This window comes from Cenococcum geophilum (assembly GCF_001692895.1).
Source record: "Cenococcum geophilum 1.58 unplaced genomic scaffold K441scaffold_18, whole genome shotgun sequence".
In the NCBI taxonomy this organism is placed as follows: domain Eukaryota; kingdom Fungi; phylum Ascomycota; class Dothideomycetes; order Gloniales; family Gloniaceae; genus Cenococcum; species Cenococcum geophilum.
The window spans coordinates 679,728-705,826 of record NW_027137576.1 but is presented as its reverse complement, the minus strand read 5'-3'; the positions used below and the strand labels follow the sequence as shown (position 1 = coordinate 705,826).

Sequence of the window (26,099 nt, the reverse complement as noted above, 5' to 3'; positions counted from 1 at the left end):
GCGTCCGTTTCTAATATTAATTTAAGGTCTAGGTTATAGTAATAAAGAATTAGAGAAGAGATAAGCCGCTCTTTTAACTCTTTAAAGGCTTCTATATAGTTACTATTAAAGGTAAAGGGCGTGTCTTTCTGGGTAAGTTATACAAAAGGCTTAGCTATAACTTTATAGTTACGGATAAACTGGCGGTAGAAGTTATAAAAACTAAAGAAGGACTAGATCCCTTTTATGGTATAAGGGGGTTTCTAGTTACGGATTGCTTTAACCTTCTTAGGATTAACTTTAATTCCTTCTATAGTAATAATAAACCTAAGGTACTTTATATATTTTACTCCGAATTCGCATTTTTTAATATTAACTTATAAGCCTACGTTCTATAGCCTCTCTAGGACCTTCTTTATATAAACTTCGTGCTTAAGTTCGTTATCTAAGTATATAAGGATATTATCTAGGTATACTGTGCAGAATTCATTAAGGTAGTCGAAAAGGACATTGTTTATATACCTTTAGTATATAGCTGGCCTATTTATTAGTCTAAAAGGAAGGGCTTTATATTTATAGGACCCGTAATAGGTACGGAACGTTATTAAATCTTTAGATATAGGGTCTATTCTAATTTAGTAGAAAGCTTAGCGGATATCGAGTTTAGTAAAGATCTTTGCCTAGCTTAGACGTATAAGGGTCTTATTAATTAAAGGAATAGGATACTAATCCTTTTAAGTAATAGCGTTTAGCTTTTAATAGTCAATACAGAAACAAAGGCCTCTATTAGGCTTTTTTATAAATAGGATAGGGGAAGTAAAAGGGGCTTAGCTTAGCTCAATAAACCCTTTATTAAGGTTCTTAATTAAGTACTACTTTATTACTTTTAGCTTATCCGTTAATTATTAGTATAGAGGGCTATATCCTAGCAAGTTATTAGCTTTTAATTAAATCTTATAATTATATATCCGGTAAGGAGGTAACTTGTCTAAAGCTGCCCTTAAAAATACATTCTTATATCCCGTATAAGTAGTAGGGAGAAGGCGTTTAACTAGTTCCTTATTAGTTTCCTTAGCTGGCTTTTCTTCCCTCTTATTAATAATCTAGTTAATTTTGTATAAGCTAGTTATAAAGACCTCATTGTCCCTCCTATATATATTAAAGTGGAATACTATAGCGCTAATTACCGCGATATCTACTATAGGGGGGTTATGTGACAATAGAGGTATACGGGACCCTAGGGGCTTCTGGGGTAAAGGCGTTATTATTACTCCTTTTAGCTCCTATTATATCTTTTAGAGGTCGTCTCTTATATCCTATCGGTATGTTCTCTTCCATATTAGTTAGATCTGCGTAATTTAGACGTCGTCTATATCGCTATCTGTCCCGCTACTATATATAGAGTCTTTGTTAACTATAGCGCTCCGGGGGAGTATCTTTGTTAGTATAAAAGAGTTCCTTTTAGCCTCGTAACGGGCGTCTTCCTAGGCGAAGGCTAGGTCGCGGTCCCTAACATCCCACTAATAGGTAGGGTTAGCCCTCGCGGCTAGTGTCTTATGGTTGGTTTAGATTTCCCTAATAAAGGAATATAATTTCGGTCTATCCTCTAGCTAGACAAATTGTCTTTATTATATATTTAGCCAAATATTAAAATAGGACATCTATTTTCGGCTAAGGATTATGTTATGGACCCTAGGTCTAGGATATAAAAGGGGATATCGTACTAGCGTCGTCTATTAAGAGCGATATATAACTTTAGGACGTAGGTAACTGGCTTATTAGCCTAACCGTTATATCCTTTTACTTAGATAGGCTTCTTTAGTCTAGTAGCTTTTATATTTAGAAACTTAGCAACGTTATTTATATAGGTAGTATTTATAAAGGCAAAACCATTTGCTCTAGTATTAATAAGGGCGGTTATATTAATACTATATCTATTTTAAGATACTATACATAGAACCGTAAAGTATTTTCTACCTATTAACTAACTTAGATTAATCTCTTTAAGATTAATAGGGTACCCTAGGGGGGAGTCTTTCCCTAACTTGTTAGATGTCTCTCCTTCCTCTATCTCCTTAATATCGCCTATATCCCTTAGCTCTAGGCAAGATAAGGCGAAGTAACTATCCTTATTGCAGTTATAATATATAACCGTAGTAGGGTTAATTGGGGTATTGCGGCGATTGCTAGTTAAGGGCGTAGTACGCGGCGGGTTAGACAAGGCTTGCGGATGCGTAGTAGTGACCGCTTTTAGAGTAGGGACCGCTGTAACTTATCTTCCTACTCTAGCTCCTGTAGGTGTAATTAATGGGTTCTAGGGTCGCTTCTGCCAATTAGGGTGGGCGTTAATTCGCTTTAGTTCTAAATTTAATAATAGGTAATGGGCCGTAAGTCTTTTATAGTTTGGTAGGTCGTCTAAGGTTACTATAATCTTCTCTTATAGCCTAATCGTCAGTTTATTGTATAGGTCCAATTAGTAATTTTTAAGGGGGACTTAGCCTTCTCCTGTAAGGTATAGGAATTAAGTCTAGAATTTAGCAAAGGGTTGGTTTAGTTTTATTATTAGGCGATTATAGTTATACTAGGTATCCTATACTTTATTCGGGTTAATATAGATAGTAGCTAAGTATTATATTATCTTATTAACAGATATAAATCAGACAGGGGAATTATCCTTAAACTTGGCTTAAAGGTGCCGTTGGGCGTCCCTAGTAGTTTAACTAAAGAGGTAGAGTATTTTGGCTTCTTTAGAAAGGAAGTGGTTATAGTTAACGCGGAGCTTTCCCCGTACCCAAATCCCCCAATTCCCAAAGGTAGGGTCTATTCTATTAGACAGTAGTAAGGGGTTAGGGAGCTTAACGGACTTTAATTACTTTATTATTATATCCGTACTCCCTAGTATATTGCACTTAGTAAAGTAAATAGGTCGGCTAGGGCTTTAAAAAGGGGAAGCCGGGCTATTTTATAGGGCCGCGAGGCTCTCTAGGATCTCTTATAGGGTCTCTTATATATTTCTTGCTTTAAGACAATCGGCTTCCTGGCTGGCTGCGAGGGCACAAATCTGCTCGCGTACGTCTATAATGTTATTATTGTTTTCGATTTCTAATCCCAATTAGATCTTAGGTTCCTCTTGGGTAGAGGCAGCTCTCTTAGATAAGCTAGCTTTAGGTGCCATCGTTAGCTTCCTAGGGTTCGTTAATATTATACGCTTCGGTCTTAATTCCGGGGGTATAGGTCCAGTCCTATCTAGCTTATAAGGTAGGATATTATCTAGGCCTTCCCAGGCAATGTAGAGTTATTTTAGTGTCTGAGTATAGCGCGTTAACGCGTTGTTGCAGATAAAGTTTCTTTTGGGGTAGGATATTATTAAGGCCTTCCTAGGCAATGTAGGGTGAGCTTAGTATAATGTTACGGCTCGTACAAATGCCTCTAAACTAAAGCTTGTAGAATACTGTATTACAAAGATACTAAGCTAAGGAGAAGAGGAGAGGTATGTACAGGAGGCAGAGGCGTGACATATACGCGTTATAACGCCAAGTCCTTAGCCGAACCCCTAACTAGGCTCCCTGTCCAGGTTACGCGTTACGGTGCCGTAACATTCTATCCAATTTAAATCCTTTTACTAAAGTAGCTATTATTCTTATAGTGTTCCTATTATACGATATTAAAAAAACTTTTAAAAGCAAAGAGAATTCTTATAAGACTCTGCTTAAAATGCCTTATAAGAATATTCATTAAAAAAAGAACGCTTAAAATTGTTATATTATGCCCCTAAGTTTTTAATGTTACCCTTTTAAAGATTTAGAGGAAGTTATATATTGTATAAAGCGAAGTCTAATCCTATAGAGTTAAGAAATCTTCGCCTAAGGTCTTAGTATACTTCTTTATATAAAGATTAATTGCTAATTTATGCTCTAAGGCAACCTAAAGCATCTAATACTAGCTATTCTACCTCGTACAATTATCTAATGGAATTCTTCTTTAAGTAAAGGTAAGGAAGTTGTTTGTATAGCTAGGTAAGCTCTAAGTATATGCAATAATATTATAGAGTTTACCTAGTATACTAAGAGCTTAAAATTGGCTACTCTTAGAGTTTAGGTTAACTTAAAGTCCTCTTTTATCCTTAATGTTGTATAATATAAGCTTATCTTCTTAAATTAAGTCTTAGAAGAGGAAGGCCTTAATAATAAGGTGGATAATATGGCCATTATACTAGATTCGTTGGTGTATAGATTTCCACTCTATATTATATTCTTCTTAAAGATACTTCTAGATCGTACGATATAGGACGTTATTTATAAATATATTATTAGCGATAATAGTACCAAGTCTCTATATAATACTATAGTCCTAAAGTATTAGAAGTAGCGTTTAGAACTAATTCTCTCCGCTATATAATGGAGTTATATAAAGCATAAGAAGGCCTCTTTTTAATCTTTTATTTTAATCTATAAAGTGTACGTAAACCCTAAGCAAAAGATGTTAATTTAGGGACGTCTAGATATCTAGTAAGAGATAAACCTTAGATATTGCTAATTAAAGCTTCTTTTATACAATATCCTTCTGCACTATAAATGTATTTTGGATTATATTATTAACTATAGAGTAAGCTATTATAATATAACCCTTAACCTCTGGATTAAGGACCCTATAAAATACGTAAAACTCTGGCCATTTAACTATTCTAAATAGGAGTCTCCGTACGGTTATTAAGGAAACAAACGCTGCAGTAATAGCTTCCCGATTTAGGGTGTTTTAAAGGGTAAGTGTATTAATATTATTTAACTACTTTATATCGCGGAGCTGTATATAGAGATATCAAAGTTAATTGCTAGTATTTATATAAATAGGGCCCTCTTGCTTTTCTAATTGGATATTATACTTAGTTCTTAGGTAATTTTGAAAGTTTATAGTAGATTTTAAGCAATATACTGTTATTGTACAATATTTACAGTATATAAGCCTTATTCTCTTATAGTGTGTATCCTCATCTTTGTCTAGAGCCCGAGTATGTGTCTATAGGTTGGAAGTCTTCTTTTACTAGCGGTTTAACGACTCCTCTGTATTAAAGGAGTCTAATATAGGTAGAAAAAGTAATAAGTCTGCTTTAGAAGCCATAATATTTGGATAATCTATCCGTACAATATTAAGGTTAAAAATTTTTAAGGGGTGCTAAGAAGATCTGTAAATATGGCCAATACTCGCCAATACTCGCCAATATTAATTAGTAACAATATTAATTAATCTGATTAGCAGTATTTATATTGAAAACCACGCTGTTTAGTGGCTAATACTAGCTATTAAGAACGCTGAGCTATTGCGTAAACCCCTAATTGGCTAATCCTACGTACTAATAATATAATGTCCTTTCCTTCCTCCTAATTAGGTATAGGGTTTAGAGCTCTAAGAGCTCCACTACCTTAGATCTACTCTATCCACCAATTAAATTACTTAGATCCACTCTAGGGCAAGCCTTAGTCCATCCTGGAGCTCCATATTGGCTCCAGTCCAAAAAGATCACTGCCAGTAGTGCAGGAGCTAAAAGCAATAGTAGACTCTGCATAACGTAAGGCTAGACTTGCCAATCTGGGCTTTGTCGACTGGAAATCATTCGACCCGTATATCCCCCAATTTCGACTTTTAGGACTGGTTAGCCAAAAATATCTCTAGTGAAGGAGACCGGTCCCAACTTACATATCCCGCTAATAATGAAGGGTATGAAATACCAAATTTTGCGTTTATATATCTGCCATAAATGAAACAAAGTGGTGTTTGCGAAGAGCACCATAGCAGCAGTCGCGGCGAGGAATGAGGGTTTGTAATGATAGAGGACATGTTTCTGGACCATTTTGTGCCTGACAGAAATGGGTACACGATAACGAAGAAAGAAGTAACAATGTGTAAAGGGGAGGGTGAATTATCAGTGACCGGATGAAGAATTAGAAGAGCAAAAGACCACACGTTGGACATAGTAGTATATATAGCAAATTGATCAGGGGTGAGAGTGTATGACCATACTTCAAAATAACAATATATTGTCAGGATCATATTCGCACATCGTAACATCGTCGCAAGGTCTGCCCAATATGTCCAACGCGGGCTTGGCGATCTAGTAGCCTGTTTGAATTTTATGGCCTTTTCTACACTCAGCCTCTTCGACGATAAGCTAGCGAAGTTGTGTAGCTGCCGTAATTAACTCAGATCCGCGAGTGTCATAAAGTCTCTTCTCGGCGTGTGGTACGAATCATGATGAAGCCCTTCGGCGATAGGAACCTCCGTCGCAGGGCCGGTGTACATAATGCGTGGCACGTTGTCGCTTGCGTGTGCGATCTCGCACTCGTTCTCGTGTTCGGACTCGCAAGCTTTTCCGATTCTAACAACCTTCACAAGTGTACAGTCACTTCTGCTAAGTGAGTTCTTTGCTGATCTCTGCTCTTAAGCTATAATTGGAGCCTAGAGAATTTGGCGTGTAGTGTGGATGCGCCTGAATCAATTGAAGGAAATCATGAGCCTCTTGTGTCGAAATTTTACCCCTATGCCTAGAGTTTCCTAAATTACTATTGCAGTACACTTCAAGTAGGCCCAAAATGTACCACGATCAAGACCACTCAGATAGTCGCCCAGCACTTGAAGCCAATTCCGCCGACTCCGCCGACTCCAATTCAAGCTTGCCTTTATACAATGATGCTGTGTCTGACAATGCGTTCATTCAGGGCGCCGTTGATGTCGCATGTACTTCCTCTTATTTTCTGTTATCTCTGAGTCTCTCCTTACGCTCTCCATGTAGACAATGGCCGAATTAACGTGAATCTCGACTCAAGATTCAGCAGGTTACTTGCTAGTCTAGTACCTCCTGCGCCTGACGACCTTCCTCATGTCGAGCCACCTCCATATAGCACCACAAGGAAGTCTTGGCACATTCCCCTCAACATCGTCATACAGGTAGTCGGCAGTAGAGGTGATGTCCAACCATTCGTCGCTCTTAGCAATGAGCTACAAAAATATGGACACCGAGTTCGATTAGCGACACACGATGTATTCGCAGACTTTGTAAAAAGTTCAAACCTTGAGTTCTTCCCCATCGGAGGCAACCCAGCTGATTTGATGGCTGTAAGTCTACTATTTCCAATTACGCTAACAACCACCGACGAAGTTGGCTCGAAAAGCTGATTGAGAATCCTTGATTACTAGTACATGGTCAAAAATCCTGGGCTGATTCCAAGTATGAAAACGCTTCGCAAGGGCGACATCCAGAGAAAACGAGCTATGATGGAAGACATCATTGATGGCTGCTGGAGGTCTTGTATCTCGCCGGATCCATCGACAGGTGTTCCTTTTGTTGCCGGAGCCATTATTGCTAATCCAGTTAGTTTTGCTCACATACATTGTGCGCAGGCGCTCGGCATACCTCTGCATCTAATGTTTACGATGCCCTGGAGCGACACACGTGCATTCCCTCACCCTCTTGCGAATATCATAAACTCCAACTTCAACTCCGGTTTGGCCAATTACTTATCATACGGGATCGTCGAATGGATGACGTGGCAGGGGTAAATCTCACAGCCTTAGACAATAACGATGCCCAACGCGCTGAATAGTAGAAGTTTAGGGGATATCGTAAACAGATGGCGACGAAAGCATGACCTGGAACCGATTCCTACCTCAGAAGGGCCTTCGCTAGTAGCAACTCAGAAGATCCCGTTCACGTACTGTTGGTCCCCTTCGCTAGTACCAAAGCCAAATGATTGGCCACCCTATATCGGTTCGTATCTCGGGATCGTCTGAAGTTATGGACTTTTGCTAAATCTAGTTGCAGACGTTTGCGGGTTCTTCTTCCGTGAACCTCCGCATTATAAACCACCGCGCGAATTGTACGATTTCCTTTCCCAGGGCCCTCCGCCGATATATATCGGCTTTGGAAGTATTGTAGTAGACGATGCGGAAAGATTCACAGCGACTCTTCTGGAAGCGATAGAAGCTGCTGGTGTACGAGCTATTATCTCCAGGGGATGGAGTCAGTTGGGCGGAACGGAAGGACGGGAGAACATATTCCTCTTGGATGATTGCCCCCACGGTAAGAGCGAAGACCTGCCTTACTTACATGCATTAACTAACTCCGCAGAATGGTTGTTCCAACGTGTTTCGGCTGTCGTGCACCACGGTGGAGCGGGGACAACTGCGTGCGGGTTACTGAACGGCCGCCCATCTGTGGTTGTGCCATTCTTCGGCGAGTAAGTCTCCCATCGTGAAGCTGTAAAAGCTGTATTTTGTTGATAGATTCTAGTCAACCCTTCTGGGACAGCATGATAGCTAGGTCAGGAGCAGGACCGGAGCCGATACCGTATAAATCTCTCAATAGTAAAAATCTTGGAGAAGCAATCAAATTCTGCTCGAAGCCTGAAGTAGCGGTCGCAGCGCAGGCAATCGCAGATAAGATGCGTACGGAGGCTGGGGCTGAGGCAGCCGTTCAATCCTTCCATCGCAATTTCCCCCTTGAACAACTTCCGTGCGCTATACTAGGGGATCTGCCAGCAACATGGTCGTATACGCGGTCGAAGAAGACACTGAAGTTGTCTGGATTGGCAGCAGAAATCTTGATCAGACACCGCAAGCTCGACAGAAAGAAACTCAATTTGTATGTTCATATTTGCGTGTTGTCTAGCCGCGAAACGAGCTGAGAATTTCTTAGGCACCAATCCAATCCGGTGATAATTAAGCATCGCCGTTTGGATATTTTGACTGGGTTTAGTGCTGTGTGGGTGACGACGGCAGCGGACTTGGTCGGCGCCATGGGTAGAGTCGTGTTGGAGCCGGCTAGAGAATACCGACGTGCAGCCACCAGGTCTAAAAAGGGGGAGCCAGGCGCTCAGACTCCCGCCGCTGCGGCTGCTGCGGCCTCTGCAGAAAGCTTCTTGAAGCTTCCTATGCACGTTCTCAAAGCAGGCGCGGAAATCCCAGTTGCGGTTGCTGATGGTTTCTATGCTATAACGACATTATGTGGAGACAAAGTTCAGGACCATGGGCCGGTGACAGATTGGAAGAGTGGCATGAGAGTCGGCGGGCTAGTAAGCACTACCGAGAACCAACACGATAGCAGTGGAGGTCTAACCGCCGCTAGGGCTTCGCAACAAGCGTGTTCGAAAGTGTCGCTGGCCTTGCCATGCACCCCTATCGAGGGGCGAGAGATGAGGGCGTAATAGGTCTTGCGAAGGGCGTTGGGAAGGCCACTATTGGGGCTGCTGTGAAACCTTGTGGTGGTATATATTATTCCGCTCAAATATCAGCCCACTTTGTAGTTGACTGATTTTGCCAATAGCTATCACCGGCTTGATCGCTTATCCTCTCCAAGGCGCTTACAAAAGTCTCTATACAGCGACTCATTTGAAGACAACGAAGAGCATCATCACGGCGATACACGCAGAAGGAGAGTTTTTTCTCACCACCGATAGAGGACGAGCGGTGGACGCGGAGCGTGTGCTGAAGGAATTCGATGCTCTAATGAAATAATTGATGCAGCTATGGAGCCTGCATTTATAATCAGGAACGAAGTTACTACCCTTGAGCTACGAATCAATACAAGAAGCCGCATCACCGTAGAGGGAATAATGTATTAACTTGTCAGTGAATGGTACCTACAGTTAATGCTGCATTTATCAAGATATACGACCAGATGAGTAATATGGATTTTATTTACCAGGGGGCTGAAGTTGCTAGAATTGCTGCGTCTGGAGAACGGGAACGTTGGTTTGCCTGGAGTTTGGAGGTTAGCAGGATTCAACTAAATTAAAGATTGTAGCGTGGCTCATGTCCTACCCAAGCAAGTCTGGTGAAGCAGACGACGATTTCATGCTTATACCACAAAGGTCCGGCCATAGTGCGGTCGGAGATATGTTGGAAACATTACGGAACTCGGCGATGCTAAGGTGACTGTTGACATTTCAAGACGGGAGGGAGCGATCCCTGCGAGGGTCACACATGGGATCCGTGTTTTCCCGCTATGAAATGTCCGGCTATGAAGGCCAATTTTCCTAGAAGACGTCCCAAGGCTTGATCACCTGGTACGGCAATTCCTTGGCGGTGCATATTGGATAGCATCATATTATCAATCAGATGCAATTGAAAAGGGAAAGACGACTGCTGATATTAGTATGCTAGTTACAGCCCTATGACAGGCGTGGCACTCGTGGCGCTCGTGGCACTCGTAGCCGGCGAGCGTTGAAGCCAATTTCTGTTATGATGGCATTTGGCGAGCTAAAGTACGTAACCCGGCCATCTACAGAAAAAAAGTCTTGGCGTTATCAGAGCTTCTGCCAAGCTGCGGGTAACCCAGCATGAGGAGATTGCTCTGATCCCGCCATCAACACCAGCCTTTTTCGCCGTTCGGCTGCTCTCCTGCTCAACGAGCTGCAAAAGCTTCATCGGCAGCTGCGCTTGTAAATATGTTTGCCATTGAGCTGTTTATGCCCCGGCAGCTTTAGTCTTTGTTGCACCATCTTTTTCTCGTCGTGTGATCGGCAGCTCCATACGTCGTTAGAGGGCGGGGAAGCTTGAGAGAGAAAGAGGTTGATACTCACCAACCGGGAGCGTTACGCCCTCCACTGGCAGCATCGCTATTTTTCTCTTTGTTTTCTCCCAAACACGCTCTCTCTAATAAATCCTGCCATTATGGCCACTCCAGGCGAGGATGTCTATTGCACCGTAAGTTGCAGAGTCCAAGATAGCTGCTGTGCAAGTAAACAAGCTCATACAAGGATAGTTGCTCATGAGCGATTCTTATTTACCCGGTATCAACATTCCTCAACTTCAATCTTCTAGAACAATCACTCATTCCTTCTAGGAGCTGCTGTTCTCGCACATTCTTTACGAGATGCCGGGACCAAGAAGAAACTCGCCGTCCTCGTCACGCTGGACACCTTGTCTGCTGGTACCATCACGGAGCTTAAGGTCTGCTATTGAAGTTTTACTTTAGAGTGAACAGATGCTTATGATCTTTGCAGGAGCTCTACGACTATCTAATACCCGTTGACCGAATAAGAAACCCTAATCCTGCCAACCTCTACCTCATGGATCGTGCCGATCTTGCCTTCGCCTTCACTAAGATAGCCCTGTGGCGACAGGTGCAATTCCGTAAGATTGTATATCTTGATGCGGATGTTGTAGTTCTTAGGGCACCGGATGAGCTCTTTAACATCGACGCTCCCTTCGCTGCAGCTCCCGATGTTGGCTGGCCCGATGCCTTCAACACAGGTGTGATGGTTATCAGCCCAAACATGGGTGATTACTGGGCCTTACAGACAATGGCTGCAAGCGGAGATAGCTTTGATGGAGCTGACCAAGGTCTGTTGAACCAATACTACGAGCACAGAAATTGGCACCGGATAAGCTTCGCATACAATTGCACGCCGAACGCACAGTACCAATGGGAGCCTGCATACAGGCACTACAAAAGCAACATTAGCATGGTGCACTTCATTGGCAAGGACAAACCTTGGTCTAAAGGGAGACAGAGTAAAGGCGGAGGAGTCTACAATGAGCTTCTTGCCCGGTGGTGGGCTGTCTATGATAGACATCTCAAAGGAGCACAAGTCAGCCGTTCAGGCGGGCCTGCTTCTTTTTCACAACCCCAGACTTCGTACACTCCAAGTCTAGGTTCTCTGCCTTCCACAACGGTTCAGCAGCATGTTCACGGCGAGGCGACTAATGTCGATTTTGGTACCTCGTCCTTTGAACACATAACGCCAGCACCTGAGACCGCGCAGCCTGAAGCAGCGACAACGACTACGGAGCAACCATTTTCTGATCCAGGAGAAACATCGGAAAATATTGACCAGGGTGTAGTAGAGCCAACACCGACAGCCCAGCAGCGGAAATTCTCAGCCCTCACAATGTCTTGGGATGCGACACGGTAAGGTTCACTGGAAGACGGGTGAGCATTACATTCTGTATTGATCTATATTCTAGTTCCGCGCCACCGGTTGAGTCGAAACCTGAGGCCGCCAACTTCCCAGTCCAAACGTACACTTTCAGCGAGGATCGGGAGCTCTTCCAAGCACCGCAGTCGTATCCAGAGCCGCCTAGAGACATGTGGTACGAAGTACCTGAAACTAAGCCTGCTGTTGCGGAGAGGCCTAAGCCTATCTTTCCTTGGGAAAAAGAACACGACCTACCAAAGCCGACACGCGTCTTCGCCGAAGACTTACCACCAGAGCCAACACCACCAGCCCCAACTTCGGCGCCTAGTAGTGGCGAGAGGGCTGAGGAGGGCACATCGACTCCGCCATCATCAGCACAGCCAACAACTACTGACGAAAATTGGCAGAGCTTTTCACAGAGTACGAACGCTTGGGATACCGTACCAGGAATCGAGCAATACGTGCGCGCGATTATAGAGTCACAGCAACGGCGAACCAAACCCCAAGTTCTCCAACAACTTGGCGGAACCGAAGAAATACTCTCCCCTTCGATCGGTCGCAAAGAGCGCCGCGAGAGCCTTATCCTAACTGACTTCCCATCGGCCGTTGAACGGCCCAGCCTCCCCGTGACCCCAGCGCCAATCCGGCGACCAACGTTCTGGGGCGAAGAGAGAGATGCAGCAGGCGAGCTGCCAGCGGCGGAAGGCGTGCCGGACCAAGTCGACTGGGTATGTCCCCGTTGTGGGTTTTCCTCTGATAGCACTACATCGTTTCGTCGTGAACGGCGGTTGTCGTCGACTTCCTTGAGTGACTCGACCCTCGCTACTTCTGCTACTTCTGTTGCGCCTGCGCCTGCGCCTGCGCTCACTGCCGCGCCTGCTGTGCCCGCTGTTCAAAGCCCGTCCCTAGCTAGTCTCAGCAGCCCGCGCGGTGCGCCGCTCGCGTCGCTCACCAACCCATCCCACTTCCCCAGCCCCGCGGCCGTGCTGGCGCTTGCCGCGGAGCACGGCCTGGGCCTGGAGTCTGAGTCTGATGTTGATGCAATTGTCGCGCTGTTGATGAAGAGAGACAGAAGCTGACTACAAGATCGTGCCCGCAAGAATCCAGAAGAGAAGCTCGAGCAGTTGCGTCGTAGCTCGTTGCTCGAGTTCGAGCACCTCACGCAGCCGGAGAAGAAGCAGCCGCCTCCGCTGCGCGAGCTGCCGGAGCACTCGGTCCCTACGCCTAGAGACAAGCAGGCGCTGCACCATCATATCGAGCCTGTTGGTGGCGACACCCTAGTGGGTTTGGGTCTGGATCAGGCGGCGGTTTTGGGGACAGGCGAGCCTCAAAAAGATTCGGAGGCTTCTGATGGAAAGAGTGAGGGGAGCGAGAGGACGCAGATCGCGGAACCTACGCCTGTGGCGGCTGCGGCTGCTGCTACTACTACTGAGGAACCGATTTTCAAAGACCCTGATTTTGGAGCCGACGACGCGACGGATGAACGGACGGGCTTTTTTGATGGCGCGGCGGACGAGGGCGTTATCAGTCCTACGGAACGATAGAGATGGACATGTTGTGTCTTGCGCTTACGTCGTGCCCCTGTCTACACAGTTTTCTTTTCTCAGCTATCAAGGGATGAAATGGCATGTCTTTTCCTAATTATTCTGTTTAGTTTCTCACTTTTCCTGCTACATTTTCTTTGCTATGAGTATTGCTATCATTGTTACTTATGCACATGGATTTGTTAATGTGTTTCTTTTATGTACTATTAGATTACGCCTGTTTCCTATCTCGCATCTAGCTGCGACGTATCTCTTTTCTTTGCGTTGCTATTGCATGGTTTGCGTCTCTTCCCCTTTGAGGGCCGGCTCAAGTGCGCTTTGTGGCATGGTTTCAAGCTCTGAACTGCTTCTTCATTTGCCTTTGCTTGTTGAGCATGGCGGTGTTTTGTAGTTAGATTGATGCAAGGTGGAGTATATATCTCTTCTACCTCCGCCGTTTGCCTTCCCTGCCGGATGATCTTATTGAGACACTATCGTGGCAGACATTGCTCTCCTGGCTTCGTAGAGGAAGCACCTCGCCCATTCCATCACTATAACAGGAATCCACCCGCCTCCCTTACCTACTCGCTTTATCTCCCCATCCCACCGCTCCCCTCCCTCTTGTACGCCTACCACACCCACGGCAGCATCCTCGCCCTCCCCTTCACGCTCTCCGCCCCAAACCTCCCAACGCACCACCCTCGCGTCCCTTCAGCCGTCACGCCCAGGTTCACGGCAACCAGCATCACTGCGGCCGCCAGCGTGTAGTTTACCGCTCGGCCTGCCGGCGCGGCCAGTAGAGCAAGCAGCGTGTAGTGCAGGACCTCGAGCGTGTAGTGTGGGCAGAGGATGCGGGGGAAGAGTGGGGAGGTGGGGAGGGCGTAGGTGCCCGAGCGGCGGAGGGAGGAGAGGAATGCGTGGTGGGCGTTTTGGAGAATGTGGGTTGTTAGGAGTAGGGGTACGAGGAGGGTGGATTTAAGGTCTAGAGGCATGAGGCTGGTGGGCCGTGGTGAGGGTGCTGTAGGGGGGTCGGCAAGGAGAGCGGCTGTGGCGGGGGAGGCGGGTTAGTTGTGGGTTGTTGGGAGGGGGGGACGAGGATGGGGGAAAGGGAGGGAGGGAGGGGAGGGAGGCGGCTTACGGGTTCCTTCAATCCATACCGCGATGTTTACGGTGCTGTAGAAGAGCACGCCGAGGGCGTAGTGGCCGATCCACATCTGGCTCTTAGAGTCGGAGGTGTAGAAGCAGCTCTCGGCGAGCCGGCGGAGGCCTTGGAGCAGCATCAGGCTGCAGACTAGGTAGACCTGGGCTACGGTCATGGAGGGCGTTTCGGGAGGCGCCGCTGCAGCGGCCCGAGAACGTGCTGCGAAACCATTGGGGATGCGAGAGGTGCTGGGGGTGCTGGTTAGTTGCGCGAGCTGTTGAAACGCTGGGCCACGTGTTCGGAGCTGGTGGAGCCAGAGGATGGAGCAGAGGATGGAGAGGATGTAGAAGTGCGTGAAGTAGCTGTGCGGCACGCGGTAGGTGGTGAGGTGGTCGAGGAGCTGGATGAAGCGATTTGAGGGTTGTGGAGAGGTGGGTTTGGGGGTTTGTTTGGGGGTTTGTTTGGAGGGAGAAGTTGCTCGTGAGCCGTAGGCGAGGAAGCGGGTGCGGAGGGTTGGGGTGGCGTAGATGAGGAGGATCTACTGGAAGTGGTGCTGTTAGTGATGGAGAGGACTGCTGGCGAGTTGGAAGTAGTGCTGGAGGGAAGGTTTACGAGGGCTGCTGCGGCGAGATAGAAAGTTCGGAGGAGCAGAATAGGGTTCAAAGAGCCTAGCAAAAAGTTTACAACGCCCATGACGCAGATGTGATCGCGTGTCGCTGGTCCGTAGCTCCTAGTTTAGGGTATGACAGCTGATGGCTGCTTCTTGGTATTTTTACGCATCCCGCTCGCACGAGCAACAGCCTACCGGACATTCCCTTCTTCCCCAACATGTGGCTATTGGAGGCCCACCCGGAGGCTTGATTAAGGTTAGTATCAAGCGGAGCGGAAAACGTTGTGTATAGAACTAATCCTTGGATAGAAGCTACGGGATTTTGAAGTCGACCTCGGAACATGTCTATTGCGTGTCGCTTTCGTCCCATGACGTTTGTGAGCTAGGTGTCCTCGTCCTCGTTCATAACAGGCCTGTCCCTTCTGTTCTCCTTTGCAGGGGCGCTTATGATAGCTCGTGCAATCAGAGACCAGCAAATGTTGCCCAGACCAGCCTCAGCCGTGTTGGCCTCTCTGATTTGCGCCTTCGTCTCCCCGGTCGCATTTCCCTTCGCAGTCCTCCCCATCTCCTCAACATTCCACCTTCGAGTCTTCACGATCCTGTCACGATTCCACGACTTCTTGTTTTTATAGCTTTTTGTATCCACATACCCCGAGTCCCCGACAAAGCGCCACACCGAGGAGTTGCAGTCAAGCTTTTGTTCTTGCCTGCTCTACCCATTCCTTTCGTCCTGTGCTCACCCAAGCCGACAATGAGGCAGGATCCCTCGAGTCCTGTCACAGCCTTCCGTTATGACCAGTAATGTCGATGTTGCAAACAATGTACCTTCCATCTCTGCCGACTCTGTAGCTGAACCAACGCGCAAAGACGACCGGATACCTTCGCCTTCCAAGCAAACTGCCTCACCTCGAGCGCTCAAGCCTGCATCACCACCATCATCCGCAAAAGGCAATACAGCATCAATACCTCGGCTTCAGAATGGTGATGCTGGCTCCGACGACGCGCAGAACGAGTCGGAAGCGGAAACGGTCGTTCTAACTGATGCGGAACAAGATGAAGACAAGAAAGAAAAGAGGGTGGTCAAGACTGAAAGGAGCGATGGGGATGATGGAACAGATTCACGCATGGTGAAAGAGGCGGTGACTACGAGATCACCGGCATTAAATGGACGGAAAGACGTGGCCGTGGACGCGAAGGACATCAAGACAAACGGCGTCAGGAATGGCTCTGAGTACGACGGGAAGAGCTCAATTCCAACTTCTCCCAGCAGTCGATCAACCTTACGACAAGATCACGAAAGGAGTCTTGCCGAACCACCTCGATCCCCGCCGGCACATGCTGCGCCTTCACCACCCCTTCCAGTCTCAACTCGCGGGAGAAGCTCATCAACCGTCGAGTCTAGGAAGCGCAAACTACATGATGACAACATTGAGCCGCCGCGACAGAGACCCAAGACTGATGGACCTGCAAAACCATCTCACGGCCTCCGGATTCAGCCCACATCCCCTGCAACACCTGGGATAAGACCGCATAAACGCTCAGCATCTTCACAGTCAGTCTCACAAGCTGCCCAAAGTCGTAATAGAAGGGAGCTTTCAACGATTGTGCTACCATCACAGGAGCGCAAGACTTGGTCTGATTCGAGCTCCGAAGCGTCGTCCCCACGACACGTCCAGACGCCCAACCTACCGCCTCACACACGAGTCAAACGCTCATCTCATCGGGCTCTAACTTCACCGGCTCGCGCCATGGCTCACAAGAAGAACGTGGATCGATTTGGAGCCACAAGACTTGCTAGAGAATGCGAGAAGGGTGATCTGGACACTGTTAAGGCCGCATACAATGCAGCACCGGACGAGCTGAACCAAGAAGACTTTGCGGGAATTGCTCCTCTACAGAAGGCATCGCTAAACGGACACGCGGATGTTGTGGAATTCCTCATTGACCAAGGTTGCCGGACCGATTGCGAATCGAATGATCGAGATACTCCATTGATTGACGCTGTAGAAAATGGGCATCTAGCAGTCGTCAAGTTGCTCCTTACGAAGGCTAAAGTCAATCCACACCACCAAAACAAGAAGGGTCAGAGGGCCATTGATGTGCTTAATGATGATGAAGATGATGTTAAGGAGATCGAGAAAGAATTGAAGGAAGCTATGCTACGTGAAAATGGGACGAATAACGATGATGAGAATAATGGTCCCGAAGCAACTCAGCAGAAGACTATTTCCAGACTACTCTACAACGAATACAACACTGAGACCCTAATAGAAAGAGCTGGGGTAGGTGACATCATCGCGGTCGGAGAACTGATTAACAGCAATATCAAACCTAACATCGCATGCGGTGTTGCTGCGGCTCGAGGAGGCCATTATGATATCCTCAGTATCCTACTCGCCAGTGGACTTAAAGCCGACCCGGACCCCTCCAAACACAGCGAAACTCCTATGCTCGTAGCAATCGGTAGAGGCCATCTCAAGATTATCAAGCTGCTTTTGGTACAAGACCACTTCGATCCGACACGACGTAACCGCGAAGGCCGAACGTACTTTGAGATATCTGAAGATCGTCGAGGGCCGAAATGGGAACAGGAGAGGGACATTTTGAAGAATAGATATGACAAATATCGCCGAGAACACCAGAGTCCGAAGAGGAACAAGAAGGAAGCACAGGGCGGCGGTCAGATACGAGCGAAGAGGAGGTCGTCGCCTAGAAGAGAGCGCTCATCTTCTCCAGTGCGTTACGACGCTAGACGAATCCATCTTGCCAAATCATCGACGGTACCAGCTGCTCATCAGAAAACAAGAGGCCGATTGATTTCTGGGCGTGAGCTGTCCAACCAGCGCGATCTGAAGAGACGGAGAAGGGTCGTAAATGATGAGACATCATCGTCAGAGAGCGAGGAAGAACGGAAACCAGCGAAGAAAGTAGCTCACAATCCACGCTCATACAGCGAGGGCGAAGAACAAAAGGCAGTCAAGAAATCAATTAAGCCACGCTCTGAGGACCTAGAGCCGCCGAGAAAGTCCGCACGTACACCATCTGAAGATAGCGAGGACGATCAGCGAAAGCCAGGGAAAAGATTAGTTACAAAGTCACGCGTGGCCGAGCGGGAGAAGGCGCGAGATATCAAGCCAACCCCAGATGCAGACCCGGATGATCGAAAACCTCCTAAGAAGATGGCAACCAAGCCACGCACTGGTGAAAGAGAAAAGAGCAAGGACATCAAGCGATCCCCTGAGGAGGGATCAGGCAACGAAGCGAAGCCAAAGAACTCTCCAACCCCAGGCCCCGAATCGAAAAGTACTCCCGCGCCACCAGAACCAGCGACAACACCAGAACCTGTTCGTGAAGCCCGCCGGCAGGAGGTAGAACGTATAATGGAGGAGGCTAAGCGTCGGGCTGCCGAAGCCGAAGAAGCGCGTAAAACCGCGGAGGCAGAAGCTGCACGCAAGGTGGCAGAGGCCGAGGCTGCACGGCGAGCTGCGGAGGCAGAAGCGGAAGCCAAAGCAGAGGCAAAACGTCTTGCTGAGGAGGCGGAAGCCGCACGCATTGCTGCGGAAGCCGAGGCAAAGAGATTAGCTGAAGAGCAGGCGGAGCAGGCGGAGCAGGCTAAGCAGGCCAAGCAGGCCGCCCGTCTCGAACGGATATCAAATTTACCAAAAGCACTTAAGCGTGCTGTCGAATTGGGGCCGAATCGCCCTCTCCACTTTTCTGGTGATGAAATGGGCATTTCGGCCAACTTTCTGCCACTTAACTTTGTGCACTTGCAGGAAATCGATTCAGCTTGTGAAACCGCCCAGAAACAGGATCCGTGGCTTTTGTCCTTCCAAGCCGTGGGCGTCCTGGGTTTGCCAGAGCAGGACCTAGCATTGCTAGAGGAGCCATACGTTGCCTGGCCCCGTAAAGAAGTGACAGAAAGGCAGAGAGAGCTATTTCTACGTAATTATGATATCGCGCAACTAGCGCAAGACTTTCGCTTCCAGCCGGAAGGATCCCCTGATGATTATGCTGAGATTCAGAAATGTATCCAAGAGACACGGCAACAATTCCTCGGCATGCAAGGGCTGTACTGGATACCTTATGAAGCTTTCCTGAGTGCTGCTAAAGAGGTGCCGACTCTGAAAGACCTTCTGAAAGACCTAGACATCGCGAGAGCGAGGCTCATCCATGTCAAGCAGGAGGAAAAGGGGGGTCAGTCGCCGGAGAACATGGTCAGACCGCGGAAGAGCTTCTTGGATGTCGTCTTGGGAAGGGAGCCTGTCGCGGGGGGCATGGAGCTAGGTTGAGATATGGGGCCGGAAATGACCATTTGATGTCTCGCCTTATGTGGCTTACGATACTACGCCGCATTTTGTGGCGCTTAGAAGCCTGTAGAGTGCACAGTCTGCATAACTGTCTCCGCATGGTGTGTTTATGGAATAAGCGTAGACTAGAAGGCGGTTGGAGAGGTGCTATGCGAACGCTTGGCCGGCGTATGGGTGTATGAGACGGATGAAAAAGAGCCGTTTTGTCAGCTTTTCAGGACGCCTTACAATTCGGACGAGACAGCTGGATTGTTGCGGTGTGACAGCGTTCTGTACCTAGCAGAAATACCATGACGGATTACGATGCTGATGCCGATGATCGGTATATGGGCGTGATGGGCCAAAGTTTTTTGGCCGGAGGTATATAATTCATGCAGCCACATCGGAGTATTGACGCCACAGCGGCTGCATATGGTCTTCCGAAGACTGGAAGCAAGGCTGTGCGCTGACTAACGGCGAGGATTTGTCCCCTGTTCAGCTGAGCGATTGAGGCTGTAAGGCATGAGAATGTCCCGGCGTTTGAGGCGCTAGAGGCTAGTGCTGCACTTAGCCACAACGGCACCCTCGTTATCACCAGAGCACGCCGCGTCAGTAAGTTACTTATGCCAGTCCGCCCACCCCGCGTTGCCTAATATTCCCTCGGTTTCTTGGAGTCAAGTCATCATTCAACACGAAGCACAGTTCACCATCCTAAAAAGCTTTTATTTTGCTAGCCTACCGTGCCGGTCCATGCCACTTCGCCTTGCAACATGGCCCGACAGGGATCGTCCAAGGAGCCCGCGCCGTCCATCTGGTCTGTCGACTCGGGCTATCACAGCTCAGAGACATGTGCCGATGCGCCCGCCGCATGTTTAGGCCAGGTATATAGCACCTCTTTTCCCTTCTTTTCCCGTTTTTTTTTTCGGATTTCCTTTTTCTCGTCCATAACGCGGAGCGAGGTCGTCTGAGCAAGCCTAGGATTTATCCAATGAGAGCGCCGTTGCAGGGTCGTCGACAGCTGAGCGCTCACCCCTCCAAGACGACCTCTGTCGGGTCCCACAGTTTGCACCCTTCTGGAATGTCCATGTCGTAAGTTTCTTCGCTTTCTGCTGGCGGAGCGGGACTGGCTCTGATGGTTTGGGTGTAGAAAGATCAAGTGCTTCTCCATCACGGTCAACTCCTGATCTCGCCCGTAGTTACGAAACTTAATGTCTTCACGTCGACAGAACGCACCAATACGGTGTTTGTCGGCCATGGACAGCTTGTCTGCCCAGATCGCAAGTGCGTGGCGTGCGAGCTTTGGGCCATCACGAATCCGGGAGAGAATAAGCGTTGCAACAGTTGCAGTAGTTTCAACATGATGGCCGACTTCCAGCAGCCGGTCGAAGAACCGGAAGAAAAACTAGGACCATCGAAACCTAATTTACGATGCTCTGCTTGCGAATTATCGGCGTTGATTAATCCTGGACGACCTACGAAATGCCCTACCTGCAATGGCTCTCCTCCAATGCCGGAAACTCCAACCTACCACAAAGAAAACCATGTCACGAGATCACGGGCCCATCGAACAGTTAAACTCCCATTAAGTGCATTACAAAAATTACAAGCCTGGTTAGATGCGAACCAGCACGATCCATACCCTAGCACGGAAGTCAAGAAACAGCTAGCCCAGGAATGCGGTATAACAGAGAAACAAGTGGCCACCTGGTTCACAAACGCCCGAGCACGCCGGCTCAGTCCTGTGGAAGCGTGGCTTTCAAGCACATCTGAGGAAGACGCGGCTTCCGAGAGCGACATCGTGGACGCAGCACAGGAAATCCAGTACAGCACGCCACTCACTCAGCCGCCAGACAGTGGCAAACTCGGCATCCGCGGCTCCCGCGCCAGCTCCATCTCAGGATCAAGCGCATACACAGCCTTCTCACACCACAACGTAGCGCGGCGCTCCGGCCCATCGCGGCGCGGAAAGAAGAAGAACTACCGCAAAAGCCATCAACAGCACAGTCTCCGCGAGCCACCCACCTCCTCACCCACCACACCTTCAACCCGCTTCCCACGCCAGCCCCTCGCCCCACCACCCGCCGCACAGGAGACCTGGCAGTGCACGTTCTGCCTTAAGCACCTGTCGCCCAGGGCGTGGCGACGGCACGAGGAGACACAGCACCTGCCGCGGGTTCAATGGAGCTGCATGCTTTCCGGACCACGACTCTCGTTCGCGCAGCGCGGCGACAGCTACTGCGCCTTCTGCATGGCCAAGGACCCCACAGACGAGCACCTCGCGACGAACCACCGCATCAGCGAGTGCGAGGCGCGCCCGCTCGCCGACCGCACCTTTCTACGGCCCGACCACCTGCGCCAGCACGTCAAGAACTACCACAACGCGACGCTGTTTGCCCCCACCACGGCGCAGTGGAAGCGCGCGGCGGAGCCCGTCGAGGGCGGCTGGGTCTGCGGCTTCTGCGGCCAGGCGCTGGGCAGCTGGGACGTGCGCGAGATGCACATCGCGGGCCATTTCCGCGACGGCGCCACGATGGCCGAGTGGAGGGCGGAGGGGGAGGACGGCGGCGGCGGCGGCGTGGAGGCGGGGCGGCAGCGGCAACCCGAGGCGCGCGGCGGTGCGGGGAAGGGCAAGGCGCCGCGGTTTGCGGCGTCGCCGTTCTCTGACTTGCCGCCGGCGGAGTCCTCGACTGCGGCTTATGGGAGTGCCACGGCTTATGAGCGGATGGCGCCGCCACCGCCGCCGCCGCCGCCGCCGTTCGAGTCGCTGGCTACGGATGTGCTGGCGGATACGGCGGGGAATTTTCTCGATGCGGAGCAGGTTCCTGATGTGGCGTTTGGGGGATTGCCGGCGCCGTGCACGTTCGGCATGGATCCGTGGCCGCAGTTGCAGGACTGTCAGGGAACGTTGGACGGGCAGTGGGGGTATGATGAGTTTATGGAAGATGCGCCACCTTGGAATGGGATTTAAGAGCGGCGTACTGGGTTAGAGAGGCTTGGAGTCGGTGGGGTTGTTATCCTGTCTATACATGCTGGGTTAGAGATGCTTGGAGAAAGAAGACTTGTAAAGAGAAAAAAGAAAAGAGGTTTTTGGGTCGGTTTAATGAACACGGTAGTAAGAAGGCAATTTATTGCTGAAAGAAGTGTGAGGATTTCCTATCTTCCTCATTTGTTGTCGTGGTGGGGTTCTCTCTAATCCAGGTGAATATTACGGTATTTTAAAGCAACCGATGTTAATGTTAATGTTAATATAAAAGAGTAATAAGGTAGAGACAGGGGTAAGGTAAGATGTGGACTCTTCCAACTTTAGATTCTCTCACCCCCATAGCTCAATGCAACGGTGTACCCTGGCACTCATTGCTGTTTAAGTGTTACCACATTTCTCCAACCCCTCCCTCAATCTGGGAATAAGGGATAACAATACAGAAGACCTAACAAGCATGTAAAATCTTACAAAACATCGGTCCTACCCCGTGGGACCTCCCCTCGCATATCCAGGCTCCCGGTGATTCCGATGAGGCAGAATGGGCCGACTGCTGCGCTGCGTTCTCCGGGGGGGGGGGGGGGTAGACTTAACATGTGTTCGTGAAGTTGACTATAGGGGATTGGGAGGGATTTCGTCTCTCGTAAGAGCTTCCACCTTTGTGCGGTAGAGAGCCGTACTACCGAACATGTTTAGTACCATATGCTTCCTAGTTTGATTTTCAGTGCGTTTTAATGAAGCGAGAGACCGATAGGAATCACAGTTGAACGTCCTTTCAAGTTCTCCTACGCCGTGCACGTGAACGCCCAACGAATTGTTACAAGTTTAGCGGGGCAAGAAATCCACCATGATTTACGAAGGCCACTGGAGAGCTGTTCTAGAATAAAATAACTAACACATGAAAACCATATAAGCATCACGAATGCTCTCAATGTCTTTGAACGGAAGGTTAAGAGACGTTATTTCATCGATGTTTGTCGGATGCTTATTCTTCCCTACCGAAATCGTTGAGCTGCAATCAACTCCTACAAGGGCGGCAGAGTGTAAGGGCGGCAGAGCGTAAGAGCTGAGCAGAAGCATGACACACAAAGCTAACAGGGATAAGACTCATCCATTTGAATCCTATGATGTGGGGATATTGTCTCGGCACAACACTCTCCTCGCTCGCTCACTAGCTGATGTCCTACTGACTCACCCGCGGTTTTTGATGCCAGTCATATGTCGAGCACTTGGAGACAGCCCAAGTGGCTTTTCTTTCGCGTCCGTACTATTAAATTGAAGGCTATAACTAGTGGCATTCTGCTCATCACTCTTAATTTCATTAAACAAGCTCCTGAATTTTCTACAAGATGCTCTAAGAATCTCGAGAGACAATGAGGTGCTTAATCATGGTTAGCAACCACCAGCAGAAAAGCTCCTTGGAAGGATCTTTGCTCACCACACCATATTCTTAGGATCAAATATCAAAAATGTTCTCCTGGAGAACTGGCTCCGGTCGGAATCGCGCCATGATCCAAGAGCTTCCTGACGAGTTGCTATTGGAAATCGCTTTTCTTCTCCAAGACAAAATCGGCAATCATACAGACGACCTGCTTGCTCTCTGTAAGGTTTCGAAGGCACTAGCTAGGACCGCTCAGGAAGTCCTGTTTCAGAATTGCTGTATTGGAGGGACTCTTGCACCCAAAAGGCTCGGGCTATTCCTACGCACAATCCTCAACCGAACTGACCTGGCACGAAAGGTTCGAAAACTGGAGATCACGGTCACGCAACGTTATGCGTGGACACGCACGCATCCTTCCTGGACTAACATGGATGGTACCACGACTGACACGGTTGCCTTTCTCTCTAACTGCGTGCGTGATTTGAAGCTTCCCATATATAGTTATATGGAACAGACTTGGCTTGGTGAGTTGAGAATCCGAGCACACGACTCACATATCGCTGTCGTTGCGCTTGTCCTAGCGCGGGTACGAAAACTCCGTAGCCTTCATCTGATACTGGCGGAGCACCTAGAAATGCCTCCCCTACTAGTACAACTTTGCTCTATGCACCCCTCGCTTATACTAGGCGCTTTAGAAGATATCCACATTACCCGTGGGAGAGATATTTTCTCACTCAGCCAGAGAGGGGTGCCGCCGTTGCTTCGTCGGAGAGGGGTGTCGCCGTTGCTTCGCTTGCCATCTCTGCGTTCCGTCCAAGTAGAAGATACGAGCGACTTGACTGTTCATACGTGGGACATAAACCATCGCAATGTGGAAATCTCAACTATCACGTCTCTTACTTTACGTGGAAAAGTCTATCAATCGTTTAATGGGCAAATACTAAGGTGCTTCACTGCGCTCCGATCGTTCACGTGCCACTTCCACTCCGACTTCAGCCTCGAAAATGTGCTTTTTGCCTTGGGGAATCAACAAAACACATTAGAAACCCTTAGAATCAGCACTACGTCCTACCTTAGAAATCGCAGCCCTATTGGGTCGTTCGCTATCTTTACGCGCCTAAAGACCCTTCAAATTCCTCAGGGCCTACTTCTCGGGGATCATGAATCTACTCCGCCTTTGCTGGTCAATGTCTTACCCCGGTCTCTTGAGCGACTTGAACTAGACACCACCTGGATTCGCCAAGGTGGTGCCGACTTTGATACACGACTCGTTGAAGCAATCCCGGGGTTGGCGCCACAACTTGACCAGATCCACTTTCATAGGTTTTCCAAGGCAAACTTCAGCGTTCTGGTGCAATGCGATTGCGTTCCACTCAAAATGCTAACCAGAACTAGTTTCTGGGATAGTATCCTAAGGAAGGTCCGTAATAGCACTGTTCTATATTGGTGATTAAGATTCATCCAAGATTCCAAAATATGTCGGCTCTCCAGGATCATTTTATTTCAATTTGACCTTTTGACCTTCAAAAAAATATCTTTATTCAATAGCATTTTTGTAGCAGAGCACTTGATTCACATAATAAGTCTTGGTCTACCTAGGAGGCATTCCTAATAATATCCAAAACAACCACCTGTCGACTGAGTGGCGATTACGGATCGTCGTCGTCAGCCTTTCGCTACCTACCTCATGTATGTACGGTCTCTTTTCCTTCACAGATCAATCGACACACAAGTTCCTGACCTGGTATTTCCGGTCAACACCACTCTCTTGCCTGCATTCCATAGGAACTTGCTCAGCATCTTGTGAGAACCTCTAAATTGACGGCAGNCATGAAACTTTCAAAGCCTGATCAGCCGGCCAGGACCCACGGAAGCAGACGAGGTGGTGCAAGAGTAGAAAGAGGAGGCGTTAGCATTAGCTTTTGATACATAACTAAACCCGCATAAATCAATCCTTAGTCTAATCGCAAGATATAGTACAAATCCGTAACCCTGGAGTAAATCTCTCAACCCGGCGCTTTGCGCAAGGTATGGGAAACATTACAGGAATCATCTTTTTTAACCGCGCTCCCCACTCACTTCCCAAACATAGGCCTGGCAAGCTTGGCTCCGAAATGCACAAGATGAGGAAACTTGGAAAATTATGTATACAGGTACCACAAACAGGAAAGTGACGCTGGCAGGGGACACCCGGATTGGAGATGGTGAGTATATACTAGGGTAGCAGAGAATTTTCAGGCCGTAATCTCACATTATTCGTACACATTCAAAGCTCATATACCAGAAT

At 48.3% G+C, this 26,099-nt stretch overlaps 8 protein-coding genes across 8 annotated transcripts; 6 read left to right on the top strand and 2 right to left on the bottom strand.

Annotated features, from left to right (window-relative positions):
• Window positions 1-5,286: 5,286 nt before the first annotated feature.
• K441DRAFT_659004 (uncharacterized protein) lies at window positions 5,287-6,159 on the bottom strand. The gene is made up of 2 exons (XM_067648452.1): window positions 5,674-6,159; window positions 5,287-5,616 (listed from the first exon to the last, which is right to left on the bottom strand). Exons 1-2 carry the CDS (start codon window positions 5,947-5,949, stop codon window positions 5,587-5,589), a joined length of 306 nt encoding a protein of 101 aa, XP_067504546.1. The 5' UTR covers window positions 5,950-6,159; the 3' UTR covers window positions 5,287-5,586.
• Window positions 6,153-6,479, top strand: K441DRAFT_84220 (uncharacterized protein). Its single transcript, XM_067654486.1, has one exon. It carries the CDS (start codon window positions 6,226-6,228, stop codon window positions 6,391-6,393), a length of 168 nt encoding a protein of 55 aa, XP_067504545.1. The 5' UTR covers window positions 6,153-6,225; the 3' UTR covers window positions 6,394-6,479.
• Window positions 6,480-6,566: 87 nt separating this feature from the next.
• Window positions 6,567-9,690, top strand: K441DRAFT_705254 (glycosyltransferase family 1 protein; the record flags this gene model as incomplete). Its single annotated transcript, XM_067653579.1, has 10 exons — window positions 6,567-6,711; window positions 6,767-7,089; window positions 7,171-7,529; window positions 7,584-7,741; window positions 7,796-8,053; window positions 8,102-8,210; window positions 8,264-8,614; window positions 8,669-9,044; window positions 9,098-9,236; window positions 9,296-9,690. The coding sequence occupies 10 exons, from the start codon at window positions 6,567-6,569 to the stop codon at window positions 9,484-9,486; spliced, it is 2,409 nt and encodes an 802-aa protein (XP_067504544.1). The 3' UTR covers window positions 9,487-9,690.
• A 704-nt stretch (window positions 9,691-10,394) lies between these two features.
• K441DRAFT_84060 (glycosyltransferase family 8 protein) lies at window positions 10,395-13,106 on the top strand. The gene is made up of 5 exons (XM_067654484.1): window positions 10,395-10,677; window positions 10,736-10,763; window positions 10,817-10,923; window positions 10,977-11,884; window positions 11,941-13,106. Exons 1-5 carry the CDS (start codon window positions 10,645-10,647, stop codon window positions 12,968-12,970), a joined length of 2,106 nt encoding a protein of 701 aa, XP_067504543.1. The 5' UTR covers window positions 10,395-10,644; the 3' UTR covers window positions 12,971-13,106.
• Window positions 13,107-14,043: 937 nt separating this feature from the next.
• Window positions 14,044-15,248, bottom strand: K441DRAFT_676956 (uncharacterized protein; the record flags this gene model as incomplete). Its single annotated transcript, XM_067651013.1, has 3 exons — window positions 14,044-14,432; window positions 14,553-15,093; window positions 15,168-15,248. The coding sequence occupies 3 exons, from the start codon at window positions 15,246-15,248 to the stop codon at window positions 14,044-14,046; spliced, it is 1,011 nt and encodes a 336-aa protein (XP_067504542.1).
• A 708-nt stretch (window positions 15,249-15,956) lies between these two features.
• Window positions 15,957-19,454, top strand: K441DRAFT_686814 (uncharacterized protein; the record flags this gene model as incomplete). The annotated part of the gene is made up of 2 exons (XM_067652026.1): window positions 15,957-17,247; window positions 17,284-19,454. 2 exons carry the CDS (start codon window positions 15,957-15,959, stop codon window positions 19,452-19,454), a joined length of 3,462 nt encoding a protein of 1,153 aa, XP_067504541.1.
• A 632-nt stretch (window positions 19,455-20,086) lies between these two features.
• On the top strand, window positions 20,087-22,017 carry K441DRAFT_635314 (uncharacterized protein; the record flags this gene model as incomplete). The annotated part of the gene is made up of 3 exons (XM_067646429.1): window positions 20,087-20,332; window positions 20,430-20,540; window positions 20,599-22,017. Coding segments are annotated over exons 1-3 (1,641 nt in total), but the record flags the coding sequence as incomplete, so codon positions are not given.
• A 1,688-nt stretch (window positions 22,018-23,705) lies between these two features.
• On the top strand, window positions 23,706-25,693 carry K441DRAFT_84158 (uncharacterized protein). The gene is made up of 2 exons (XM_067654485.1): window positions 23,706-23,822; window positions 23,886-25,693. The coding sequence occupies exons 1-2, from the start codon at window positions 23,805-23,807 to the stop codon at window positions 25,260-25,262; spliced, it is 1,395 nt and encodes a 464-aa protein (XP_067504539.1). The 5' UTR covers window positions 23,706-23,804; the 3' UTR covers window positions 25,263-25,693.
• The last annotated feature ends 406 nt before the right edge of the window (window positions 25,694-26,099 follow it).